Raw genomic sequence first — 12,794 nt, 5'->3', positions numbered from 1 at the left:
TTCCAAATCCAGTAATTAAATTCCACCTACCTGAAATCCCCCTGCTGTTTCAATTGGTTAAATTAATCTTCCCATCATGTCTGAGCCTCCTCTGTGTGTTGTTGAACGGTGGCCTCCCCTCGCCCCGGAGCCGGGCGACGACCGGGACGGGGACCCCGACCGACCTGGGCCAACTTCGCAGCGGCGCGGCGCAGCCCAGCCCCGCGCATCCTTTCGCGTGGAAGTGGCCCGGACCCACTCACGGTGCGTGGGAGAGAGATGGGCGTCCCCGATTATACACACACATCCCCCCCACACACACATCTTTCCCCCCCGGCTCCGTGTCTCCGTCCCCGGGAGCTGCCTCCCGGACAGGGAGCGGACAGGGCAGCGGCTGACCCGCGGTTCCCCCGGGGTACCAGCCCGCCGGTCTGCGCGCCGCACCTTTCCCCGGCGAGCGGCTCCAGCTCCAGCCCCCCCTCCTCCCGGCGCCTCCTCCTCCTGTTCCTCCTCCCCTCCCCTCCCCTGCAGAGCATGCACAGCCCGGGACTCGCATCGTCGGCTTCGAGGCGGGCGGGCGAGACCCTCCTCCCCGACTAGCCCCGCTCCCGCTGCCCCCGGAGGCGCCCGCGGCTCCCTCTTGCCTCCTCCCTGTCCCCCCGCCGGACTTTTCCCTCCTCCGAGGATGAGGCGGCCGACGCGGCGGCTGGCGCTGTCTCTGATGGGGGTGCTCTGGCTCGCCGCCCTCCTCCTCTTCTTCTTCGGGGCGCGGAGGAAGTTGGAGGCGACGGAGCCCGAGGGACACACGCCGGAGGTAAGAAAGGAAGGGGCGGCGGGGCCGGGGCTGCTCCGGCGGGACTTGGGCGCGACGCCGCCGCTGCCCGGGGAAGAAGTTCCCAGCGGTTTTCGGGACCCCATCGCGCTCCCCTTAAAGTTTGGTGCCGGCTCTGTGCCTGTGCGGCGTGGGGGGGCGGTCTGGCCCTTTCCATACCCTCCCGGTCGTGCCCTCCCTCCCTCCCCCCGTCTGCCCCAGCCGCCCTCCCGCCCCGCTCCACCGGGGGCTGTCGGGGCTCCCCCGGCCGCGGGTGCCGCCGGCGGTGCCGACCCTCTGCCCCGCCGCCAACTTCGAGCATCCCTCGCTCCGGACCCTGGGGAGCGGGGACACCGGCGCGCCCCAAGAAAACGAAACGCGTGGTTTGTTCACGGGTGGGGTGGGGAACCGGCGACTCCTCTACCCTGTGGGTCATGCCGTGTTTCCGAGCTCTGCCCCAAAGACGAAGGGCTCGATCCTGTCCCCGGGCTGAAACGAGAGGGGAGCAGACGGCGAGCACTCAGGTGGTCCGTGGTTGGGGTACACGGGCTGGCCGAGTCCGGTTAAACCGCTGCGGCTTTTCGTGGCTGGTTGTGATGGAAGACTAGACACGGGCAGAATGCTGCCCTGTGAGTCCCAGCCTGGGTGGAAAGAGGGTGCGTTTGCAATCGCGCCTTTCTATGTCATGTTTGAGTCCCCGGAGTGCACCGGAATGACAGCACGGGAGAGATGAGAAGAGCATCTCGCTCGACACAGCGAGTGCATCAGAGGAGTTTTGCTGCCCAAACGCTGTGAAAAGCAGGGGACCTGCGAGCAGCTTCGGCTGAACGAGGTCCCTTGTCCTCTGCAGGTCCTATGTTCTCTCCCAACCGCTGAGAGCTGCTGGGGCTTAGCCGAGGGTTAACTTTCCAAAGGACAAGGATTAAATGCTGCTCTTAGTTGTACTGTGTAAATCTTGAATTAGTTAATCTGGGTTAGAGCCCAGATCCTGAAAATACTCTGAGATTAGGGTTACTGTGGCAGAGTGCGAGCCCCCAGCCCCCTTTTTGCACCAGTGACACCCAACAGCATTCGGCCCGTGACTTGTGACAGCTATAAGTGTTCGCCACATCTTTGTAGAGTCTCCTATATGTGTCTGTCACCTCTGCAACTGAATTAACGACCTGATTGGAAAAAAAAGTCAGAACTCATAAAGCTTACTTTGATTTTTCATCCTGAGGAATTATTGGTTTTCCATGTTTTTTAAATAAAAATGATTGAAGAGGGTTTTTTCAGCCTTTCGGAAATCTTTCAATCCTAGCAGAGGGGAATGAATCTATGCAATTTCAGGCCCCAAAAATAAATAATAATATATAAATTTATTTATTTATTTAAGCGGGGGAAAGGCAATAAGTCACTGAAAGCAGAGCTAGAGGACAAGTGCTTTCTTAACTGTAACTAGGCTTTGGCATCAGTAGGTTTCTATCAGAACTGCATTCTTAAAAATTGCAAAAGAAGACCTCCCCTATATGATGGGGGGCTCCTATATTCTCCTTGAAATGAACCTTGCTTCTTGGTTAGTACCAGCTGCAGCTGAATTGCTGCCATTTTGCAGCCCATTTGACTCTGCTCCCACTCGAAGCTCCCCCGACCTCAGGGTGCAGGTTGCTTATGCTCTTAGGGGCCGGTCTTGGCCCCTGCAGTAGGTGAAGTGAACTTCTCCCATCAGACAGGATCAGGCCCTGAGTTTCGAAGCTGCAACTGCCAAGTTGCCATAACTCCAGCAATTTGACTGCTTAAATTGCCTCTCCTTCATTTCTTCTGAATTTTCCATCAAAACACTCGCATCCCCTTGAGATCCATAGAGTGCAGATTCTTTTTTGTTTTTTAATGCATTGCATTTTTTGGCTTTGGAAACTGTTTTTGAGCAGTATGACTTGTAAGTTGCTTATGAGCATGGGGATGTGGTGTCACTCCAGTTAACACCTCTGAAAGGCTGCAGAGCTGACTTGGGTAGGAGAGACAGGGATGCTGCAGTCCAGAGGGGAGCCTAGTGGTGTGTCCCATTGCCCTGGCTGGCGGGACTGGCTGCCACAGATGAAAACTTGAGCAGTTAAAGAGTTGTCCTCCCAAATTCGTAGAGAAAGAAGAGGAGGTGGAAGTTGCTAACAGCAGTGCAAACATTGCCACAGAGCAAATCCACATAAACTTCCCTGGCAGCGTTTTCCAACATGTTCCCCCCCCCCCACTGCCTTCTCTCTCAGTTGAGCTGTATTTCTGTGAACATATGCACACTATATATCATGCCTCATGTAGATTTAACCTTTAGACCTTTCTTACTTAGGCTCCAACTGGTAATGCAGCCTCCTGCCCATGCCTGTCTCCTGGCAGGGCTCATGGCACACATCCAGTGCTGGGAGGCTGGAGTGCCCAAGCTCCTGGCTGGCTGTGGCTTGTTGGTGGCTTGCCAAGGGCCAACAGAAGAGCTGCTGCCCTTGGCTGTGCGGATGCCCATCCATCACTGTTATTTGTGGTTCTTTTCCCCCCCTTCCTTAATCCCAAATCCTGTGCAAGATCCAGGCCTCAGCTTCCCAAAGGAAGGCTTGGGATGCTTTTCTTATAGCTGGAGAATCCAATGTTGGAGTAGGCAGAGTCTCCAAAGACCAGGACCTTGGTGTGAGGGTCTGATGCAGTTTTTGAGTCCTTACTGCACTGGAAACATGCTGCTGGCTTGTCATTTCATGGTCGCAGTGGAGGCAGGCATTTGGGGCAGGTCTAACAGTGCTTTGGGAGCTTTCCCAAGCTGCTTGTGCCTGAAGAGGTAGGCACAGCCCTCTATTGTAATTAACTTGGCTTTACCTCTCCAGTTGTGTTTTTTTGGTTTTTTTTTTGTTTTTTTTTTTTCCTGTATTCCCTTGTAATCCATCCCTGTGGATCTTTTGCTGCTGCCTGGTGGCAGGCAGGCTTAGAGGGCTCCCCTTTTTGGCAGCCCTTGCTCCCCTTAATTCCTGTCACTTCTTTCCCTCCTCCTACTTCCTGCTGCCTGCAGCTGCTGGTGGTATGTGCCAGAGTGGTGGGAGCAGGTTGAGGCTGGATTTTAGGGTGTGGGACTCCCTCATGTCTGTGGAGTGTAGTAACCTTGCAGGACTGGTAGGGTACGGAAGAGAATCACTCGCAGTGTTTGGGACCATGAAATTGTTCCTGGGTCAACTTCCCCAATCCCTCCGGTGCTGTTTTTACTGCTGTCGCTTGAGGTTTGGGGATTGTTGGGGTTTTTTTTGCTTTTCCAAAGGGCAGATCAAGCCCTATTACTGCTGTAACTCTTGCCCTTTATGAAGTCCTGTGACTTGGCTGGGAAGAGGAGCCATAGGAGTGCGCCTGCCTCTGCCGAGGGACCATTACCCGCATGGCCCGGCCGGGTGCCTGGTTAGCAACCATGGACTCAGCCTGCAGGGAAGCAGAGTCTGATGGATGAGAGCGTAAGGACATGGGGCTGGTTGGGGTCATGGATCAGCTGGGACTTGTTGATGCCTTCTGCCTTCCCTGCCTTTTGGCGGAGGATTTCGAAATACTTTTCAAGCTTTAATTAGTTCCAGCCCGTCTCCTTGTCCCAGCAGTTTTCCGGCTGGATAAACCAGGACCCAGAGAGGCTAATTGAACTTTGTATCCTTGTGGGTCTTATTGACTCCAGAGGAATTGGAATCGTTCAACCCTCTTGGAAAACCAGGCAGCCAGTGACCCCCCTGAAGTCACACAGGGAGGAGGTGGTGTGGCTTGGCATGTGCTCTGGTAATCCAGGCTACTGCCTGGCATCTCCCCTGCCTCCCTCTGATAAGTCCCACTGCTCTGCTTTGGGAGGGGTGGGGGGGTGAGGGAACATGCAGGCTAATAACTTAATTACATTAAGGAATAATGAAGGGAACTGATACGAGGGATTAATTACAAGCAAAATCCCAAATTAATCGTGAGGAGTACGTGTAGCTGGCTCTGCAGCGATGTTTTGCTGGTGTGCTGCTCCTGTGCCCTGTGCCAGGCTGTGGCTGTGTGGCCCCGGGGCATGCTAATAAGGGAGCAGGAGAGGAGTAGGTGGCTGACAACCCCTTGGTCATCTCATCTCCTCCACCTTGTGAATCTGTATCAGACCACAGTGGGATGTTGGCTGTATAGCAGAGCCCTGCAGCAGGGAGGGGTTGGCAGGGAACTGGGCTCCCTTGCTCCAGGCCACCAGTGTGGGCCGGGGGGGGCCCAGGAAGATAGTTTTTGTTGGGTTTGGGGTTTTTATTTTTCTTCATTCCTTCCTGCATGCTAGTTTGCTCCCTCTGATGGATGGCTAAAGCACAGCTGACAGCCTCTGGAGGGAAAGTGAGTCTGTCACGGGCTTGATTGCAAGAGAAAAGCTACGGAGGAAAAGTTTCCTTTATTAAAAAAAGTGACCTGTTATGCTTGACTTGTAGTAGTGTTTGCAATGCAGCAACTCCTTTCTGATTGTGCTCTAGTGCAGCTGGGGGATGGCTCCTGGGAGATGATGAGAGGCTCAGCACCCTTGCTGCCTACTCCAAGTGCTCTGGGGTGCTCAGCACCCTGCAGGGTCAGACCTCAATGCAAAGGAACCCTTGCCAGCTTTGTGCTTCTGTGTCTTGCACCAGCCTGCATTTCCTTCTGCATCGTCGCCCTCTAGAAAGCCTCAGCACCTGGAATTCAGTTGACAGTCTCTAGATATTAAATTCCTGTCAGTTTTATAGCAGCAGAGCCACTTAACAGATTAAAATAACTGTGTATCCTGCAGAAATTCAGATCTTGACAATTAAGGGATTGAAGTGGCAAAGCTGTCAGGAACAAGAAAAAAAAAAGCAGTGTTAAGTACCTAGGAAGCTTGTGTTGACTGGGACTTGGGACTTGTCTGGGTGCATGGATAGGTCCAGGATGTGAGAGAAGGGGAAACTTCTGTCATGCTTTGCTGCTGAAATCCCACCCTGAAATCTCTAAGAGCAAACTGAGGCTTTCTAGGATGTGCAAAGCTTTGGTGATGCAGGAGGTGGGGTGGAATCCAGTTCCTCTCTCCTGCTTGTGTATTTAGTGATGGATGAAACAGAAAACCATGCCCGAGCTGTCCTCATTTGTGGGACCAGACAGGACAGGTCTGGTGCATCAATGAGTGCCATTTCTAAAGTACTTTGTTTCCTTCTGGTGGGATTGGGAGAGAGGTTTTCCAGCATGGCAAACCTCCTTGTGCAAATACCTGTGCCCTTGTGGAGCGGGACCGGGGGGAGAAAGTCTTGCCAAATTCAGCACCCAGTCGCCTCGGTGACTAAACCGACTGCGGACAAATGGTGAGCAGCCTGCCTCGTGCATCTCGTTTAATTAACCTGCTCACTGCGCATCAAGGCACTCTCTGAGAAACCTGTGAAACAATAACTAGTCAATGAAAAACCTCTTAATTTTTCACTGGTAATTGCAATGAATGAATTTTGCCCCCGTTACATTCTGGCAGAGCTCCGTGTTGTAGCTGTGACTGATGGGGGCATAAATATTGATTGAACAAGACTTGTTTGCTTTGCAAAACAGTGAGCATCAGGATATACAGGTGCCTGTCCTAGCTTGGTGCTTTTAAAAAAAGTATCAGAGAAGGAGGGATATGAGGCAAGAATTCTGCTTCTTTGCTGGTAAGAATATAAATAAATTTCTGTGCAGGTGGTATGTGTTTTGTTGTCAAGAGGTGTTGAGCACCAGAAGAAGAAAAATACTTCTTATTGTGCTGTAGAAGGATAAAATGAGTTGAAAAAGTCCTGATGCTTCACTCTGAAGGGGTGTTGGAGGTGGTGATTCTCCCAGGCTGAGCTGGGTTCAGGAGTGTCGTAGTCTCTCTTGTAATCTGTTTTTCCTATCAAGGTCCCTGTGGAGCACCCTGCATGTGGAATCACTCTGGGCTGCAGCATCCCTCAGCAGCTGGTGTGACACTGTGTGGTGTCTTCCTCTTGTAGGTAACAGGGAAGGGCTCAAGCCCTTGCCCTTGGGTTTTTAGGAGGACGCAGCTCTGGCTCATGGCCCAGAGCCCTGGGTGAGCTTTAGGGGTGAGCTTGACAAAAGCAACTCCTGCTTTTTGAGCAGGGAGGTCTCCAGCTCTGTGTCTGGATGCCGAGGTTTTGCAGACATAGCACGTATGTTGTGAAGCATCTCCACGCTTGAGAAACGTGTTGACTATCAGGGAAGATGTTTTTTCCTATTTATCCTTGCACCACCTCAGATACGCACAGAGGTGGATTATTTACTCAAAAAACCTGACTGTTTTCTCCTCGCTCTTCCTTTCCTTGATAAGAAAACATCATCCTGATTTATTTTGATGGGCTCATGGCCCAGGGCCTGCCTTGCCTGGGTTTGCTTCTTGCTCTGCTGAGACATCCCTTGTCCCTGGCTCTGCAATGTGACCTCTGCCTCCCCACGGGCAGGGCACTCGGCACATGGGATGGCTGCAGGGTGAGAGCTATAAATGGGAATGCTGTGCCTGGGGAAGGCAGGTCCAAGGAACATTTATGGTGCTGTGACTAGAATTTTTCTGTCCCTCCTGAAGCTGAAAGGTTGGTTGTAGGCATAGAGACCGGGTCAAAGCATGCAGGGCACGCTCTGCCTAGCTGCAGTGGTTCCGCAGGTGTGAGCTGGGCGAGCTCCGGCACTGGAAGGGCAGTGCTGGGAGAGGCAGCCTTGCAAATGACACCGCTTTATAATCCTGTATAAGTGCAGGTGCAGCATTATTGTCCCAGGCTGACAAATCCCTGGGAAGCTGAATATGGGGTGTTGTCTTTCTTGGGTCCATGGATGTGTTGTGCTCTGCGCTCACAGCTCATGGGAAGCTAGTTTGGCGCTTTGGGCATTTTGGTCTCTTGTCTAGTCTCCTTGCCAGTGGGAAGAGCGAGCTTGGGAGAGGTTGTGGAAACACAAAAGCAACGTACTTCGTCTGGGAAAGTCTCATCTATGAGGGCAGCCCAGCATTTGGTGCAATAAAACCAAGTACGGGAAGTGTATCTGTGGAGAAAGCAGAAGTAGGATCTGTTTAAGGAAGATGTTTGCATGGAGGAGTAATTACGTGTAGTCTAACGACAAAGGGTGCAGTGGATTGACTATTAATTGGAGTAGCACGAGCGGGAGATTGCTGGCATTAGCTGTGTGTTTCTTGCTGGTTTCCCCCTGCTTAAAGAAGGAAGGGGTGAGGAGCAGATGATGAGGGGGAGTTTGCTCTCTATCCACTTTCCTGTGCAATGAAAAAGCCATTTCTCCCCCTTTCTCTCACAGTGAAATGTTCAGATTTTGCCAGCGACACTTAGTGCAGTTGCTTACTAAGCTGCAATTAAATTGATTTCCCATCTTCTTTCGCCTTTTTGGTTCCAAAATCTCAGCAGGGGTCAGCTTTATGGGAGGAGTGAGACAAGGAAGAGATCTTGAGCCCTGTCTTCTGCTCCTCTAAATCAGTATTGCTCCACTCTTCATATGCATTTCCAAAGGAGCCAGGAAAGGGGGGCTGCCTAGATAAAGGTTTTTCCTGTGTAGCTGCTGCTGTGGTGGGCAGCCCTAGGTCAGGCTGGATTAGTCTATAGGGTACCTGGGAAGCCTCCCACTGTGGGATGGGCACTGGGTGTCCTGGGGGGAGGGCTGAGGCTCTGGGTGCCAGTGGCAGAGGGGTGCTGGGAGGAGGAGGAAGAGGAGGAGGACTTTTCATTGTTAACACGTGCCTTCAGAAAATGATCAGTGGTGACAGGTTCAGCAGGAGTTCACCCCTTTGTTTATGGAGGCAGCATTAGTAATACTAATAGTTTGCCTACAGTCCCACTGTTTGAAAGCCCCGTATGATCTGTAGTTAACCCTTACTGCAGCCCTGAGGGAGTGAGAGGTGTGGTGGTCATTTTTTTGGGAAGGGACAATGTGCCAGTGCCACTCCTCCATGGGGGGAGGAGATTACATGCTGGAAGGGGGACTGTCCCCTGCTAGCAGGTGTGTAGATGCATTGATGGTGGCACTGGAGGGATAGGGTGGGGCTTGTGTCCCCCACCAAACCCTGCCTTACCACACATAGGCAGAAATTAGTGATGATTTACTGCAAAACATCTCAAGCTCCAGCTTTGTTATATTATTTGGAGTAGCAAGTGAGCTAATGATTGCATCTCGTCTCAGAAAGTACTGCGGGAAGTGCAGTGCCAAAAGAGAATTGATTCAGAAGCAAAACAGGTTCATTTTTCAGATGAGACTGAAAGACAAGGGAAAGAGAGATTCTTCTTCCCCCTTTCTTTTTTTTAACTTTTCTAAATTTTATTTTTCTCCTCCATCTCAAGTATGACTCGTAGCTTTCCCTCTTCAGTTTTGTGGTGGAAACGCCAGTAATAAACCTGATTGGAAAGTGATGCGAGGAGAGCAGGGTTCATGCAGTGCAAAAACAAACGAGCTATGAAATCACCTTCTATTCTCCAAACATTATTCACAGAGCCAAGAAAATTGAGACGGATGATTCTTTTTCTTTTGAAGCCACTGAAGGAATAAGTCCAAAGGATGTAATTTGGCCCAAGCCAGGAAAGCAAGGCTGCTTTGTCCTGGCTTTCCAAATAGCTTTGCCTGCATTTAGACACACACCATTTCCTCCTCAAGGACCACTGTCAGCATCCGCCGGTTACAAACACACCTCATAACACATTATGGAGACACACGGCGCACAAATAAGACATGAATATGTTCAGCGGCGCGGGCCTTGGTTGCAGCCCCCCCGGGCTGGGGGAGTTCGTGCACATCTCTTCTTTCTTCTGCATTGAATTTTTAGTTGCTTGTTGTTAGGTGAGATGGAGAAAAGACGGGAGGGAGGGGTCACAGGTGTGAGCAGACTAATTTTCAATGGTTGGCTCAGTTCTTCTTATTAAACACTGATTTTTTTTTTTAATATTTTTAATACTTTTTAATTAAATTTTTAAAATATTTTTATTTAAAACTGGTTTCTTCATCTGGGTCAAGGTAATTTGCTTTACCCAGTGGGTTGATTCAGGGTCCTTCAGGATGGAATAATATCCTTTGGGATATCCTTTGCACTTTGACCTCACCCAGACGAAATGCAAAACTCACGGTCTTGTTGGGGAAGGCAGGTGGTTTTCCAGCAGAGCAGACAGCAGGAAGACACAGGGAGGCTGCTGGAGCTGGTGTGGGAGCCAAGCTAGGAGGGAGGCTGTTATGTAGCATGGTCCTGCCTTTGACAAGAGTGGAGCTGGATGGAGAAGGAGCAGGGAAGAGTCATGGTGTTTATAATGCCCTTTGCATTTTCCTGGTGCCATAATGCAGTGTAATCTGGAGAGAGACAGACTCAAACATGCATTAACCAGCCATCTGCTGCTGTGACTGGGATCCAAATGGATGAATATCCATATAACGCTCAGCATTAAACCTCGTACGGCGTGTAGGCTGCATATGGTTTGCTCCTGGTGGTACTGTGGAATGATTTGTGAAGAGCTTTCCTGTTCTGCCTTCCCATCCTGAAGGAAGATCTCTGCTTTGAGTACCTTCAGAGAAAAAAGAGCAACAATTGTGCAGCCCTTGGGGATGGGCACTCAGCACAGCGGTGCTCCAGCAGTTCTGTCTGCTGGGTGTGGCATGAGAGGAGCTGATTTTGGGGTGGAGGAGACAAAGAGTATTTACTGGGCCAGCCAGCACCAGGTCTCCCTGCCCCACTGCCATGACATGGAGTGAGGGAGAGTTGGATAGATGGATGGAGGGATGGTGTTGGATGAAGGGTTAGACTTGATGATCTCGGAGATCTTTTCCAACCTGGTTGATTCTATGATTCTATAGACAGCTTGCTGCGGCAGAGGGATGGCACACATCTGGGGAAGCTGTTAATGGTGGTTCACTGCTGTGAAGTTGCAGTTTTGGGAAGCAAAAATATCAAGAATATCAATTTGCTTTTGTTTTTTTTCTTAAGTTTTGACATTTTTTTACCATATAATTAACTTCCCACAAAAAATATTGTTCTGGAAAACCAGGACTGAGATTTTAAAGTGGAGCATGCTGTTGTATACCCATCACCATTTTAATTTAGCCATTGGAAATGGCTGAAGATGGAATCCTCCCTGTTGTGATGATGTACAAGAGCACCCACCCAGCATGCTGGACAGCTTCTGCTCTCTTTTCAGTGACTGTTTCCTTTCTGCTCCCTGCAGACCCTGGAGCCCATAGATGAAGCACAATGCATACTTCTATACAGACTTTTCTGTTCTCATGCAGCCAAGGGCTTCACAAGCAGTAATAATTGTATTTACAGAGCTCTGAATAAATAATGAAATATGTCCCCCTTGCAGAGGTTATGTGTGAAGGGTTTGGTCAGGTGAGAAGATAAGCCTGCAAAGAGCCTGAAATCTGCTGAGACTTCAGCTGCTGCGGTCTTAGGAAATGTCAGGCATTCGTGCAAAATTAGGCTTTGCAAAGGCTTCTCACTTTGCCTGGTTTGGTGGCATTCTCAGGGGGAAAGTGAACTATCTGAGCCCATTAGAGAGATGGTCATCTGCCCAATCTGAAATCCCAGCCCCACATCTTGGAGAAGGAATAGCACCTCAAAACAGAGGTCACCAGGTGAAGTAATCTGAAATTTGAAGTTAGACTTGCAAGTGGCAAAAAAGGGAATCAGATGATGAGAAAAGTGTTACGATGCCTGGTGATGGGGCTTTTATTACTGTGCATAGGTATGGATGTATCTTCTCAGCAGGGACCTCCTGGATATACCTGCACACTGAGGAAGCACAACGTTTCCAAAATGAAACATAAAATACAAACACAATCTACCTTGCCAGGTGAGCTCCAGCAGGCATTTGAATGCCAGGGAAGGTCATTCAGATGTTGTTCTTCACCTGAGGCATGGCACGGCTCAGGAAGGGGAGGACACCTTCCCTTCTGAAGGCAACGTCGGCAAAGGAAAGTCAGTTCCAATTTGAACTTTGCAGGCAGAAGCTCCGCTTGTGTGCGGGGAGCAAGAGGAAAACGCATTGGCACTTGAGGGCACCAGCAGCTGGGAGGTGAAGGACGGTCAACCTTCCCCCAGCAGGCACAGGCAGTGTTCTGTAAAACAGGCTTTCTTTGCTCTTGGTGCGTTATTGCATCCTTGGGAGATCGGCTCTCACTGCCAAATCCTGACCCTGTAAATGAAACGCTGCCCAGCAGTGAAGAACATCTCTGCTGTGTAGCCAAACCCTTGCACATTTTCTGTTTAACCAGAGTGTGGATAAACGTCTGTGCTGAGATAGCAGTCGCAGCACTGGGGCAGACCTGATAGAAAGGCCCTCGCTGTAGGTGCAGCAGCAGAGGCAGGTCCAGCATGGGGATTTTAACTAATTAAATAAAGTGTGATTTGCACCTTTTAATCTCAGTGATTCTTGCATGTGGGCACCTGTATTTAGGATAAAAGCTTATTCTGCTTCAATTAATTTTATATCAATATAAGCTGACTAATTAAAGGTGTGAATGAAAGGCCAGGTAGCTAATTCCCTTCCCTCTGGTGCACAGGCTGCACCAAGATAACTTGGGGGCTGGGAGCTCTTGGCAATGCGGTTGTTAGTCCGGCTGAAACAGCCAAACAGTTTTGTGTTTCCATATGTAAATACCAACTGGGATCAGCTAAGTTTTGATGCAGATCTCCTGGTATTGACATCAGTTTGGGCATTGGCACCAGCTGTGTATGTGGCTTTGGGCAAGCCAGCATTTCTCTGAATGCAGGCTTGGGTCTCAAGATGTTCTCCCCATCTTCATGCAGAACCAGCAGCCATTGCTGTATCTGAAAGGTAAAGCAGATGAATTCCCACTTTTTTTTCCTTATTTCCAGAAGCTGTGTTTCAGATCCATAGGCCAGGACTGCTGTGTTTCACAGGTGTTTCATCATAGTAGGATGCAATAGATAGCTGGCTGTTTCTGTGTCAAAATCGCAGAGAACTCTTCAGAATTATATTAATCCAATAAAAGAGTTAAAACTTTCAAAGTGTAAAAGCTGGGGACATTTTTCCTTTGAGAATGA

General features: G+C 50.2%; 1 protein-coding gene across 1 annotated transcript in view; it reads left to right on the top strand.

The window, feature by feature from the left end:
* Positions 1 to 614: 614 nt before the first annotated feature.
* Positions 615 to 12,794, top strand: part of GALNT14 (polypeptide N-acetylgalactosaminyltransferase 14) — a 96,071-nt gene continuing 83,891 nt past the window's right edge. Inside the window, exon 1 of the mRNA XM_017812894.1 lies at positions 615 to 793. Coding sequence (XP_017668383.1) covers positions 665 to 793 — 129 coding nt within the window. The 5' untranslated portion in view covers positions 615 to 664. The remainder of the gene's footprint in view (positions 794 to 12,794) is intronic.

Source organism: Lepidothrix coronata, unplaced genomic scaffold (genome assembly GCF_001604755.1).
Source record: "Lepidothrix coronata isolate B3197 unplaced genomic scaffold, Lepidothrix_coronata-1.0 Scaffold38, whole genome shotgun sequence".
In the NCBI taxonomy this organism is placed as follows: Eukaryota; Metazoa; Chordata; class Aves; order Passeriformes; family Pipridae; genus Lepidothrix; species Lepidothrix coronata.
This window is presented reverse-complemented; position numbering and strand designations above follow the sequence as displayed.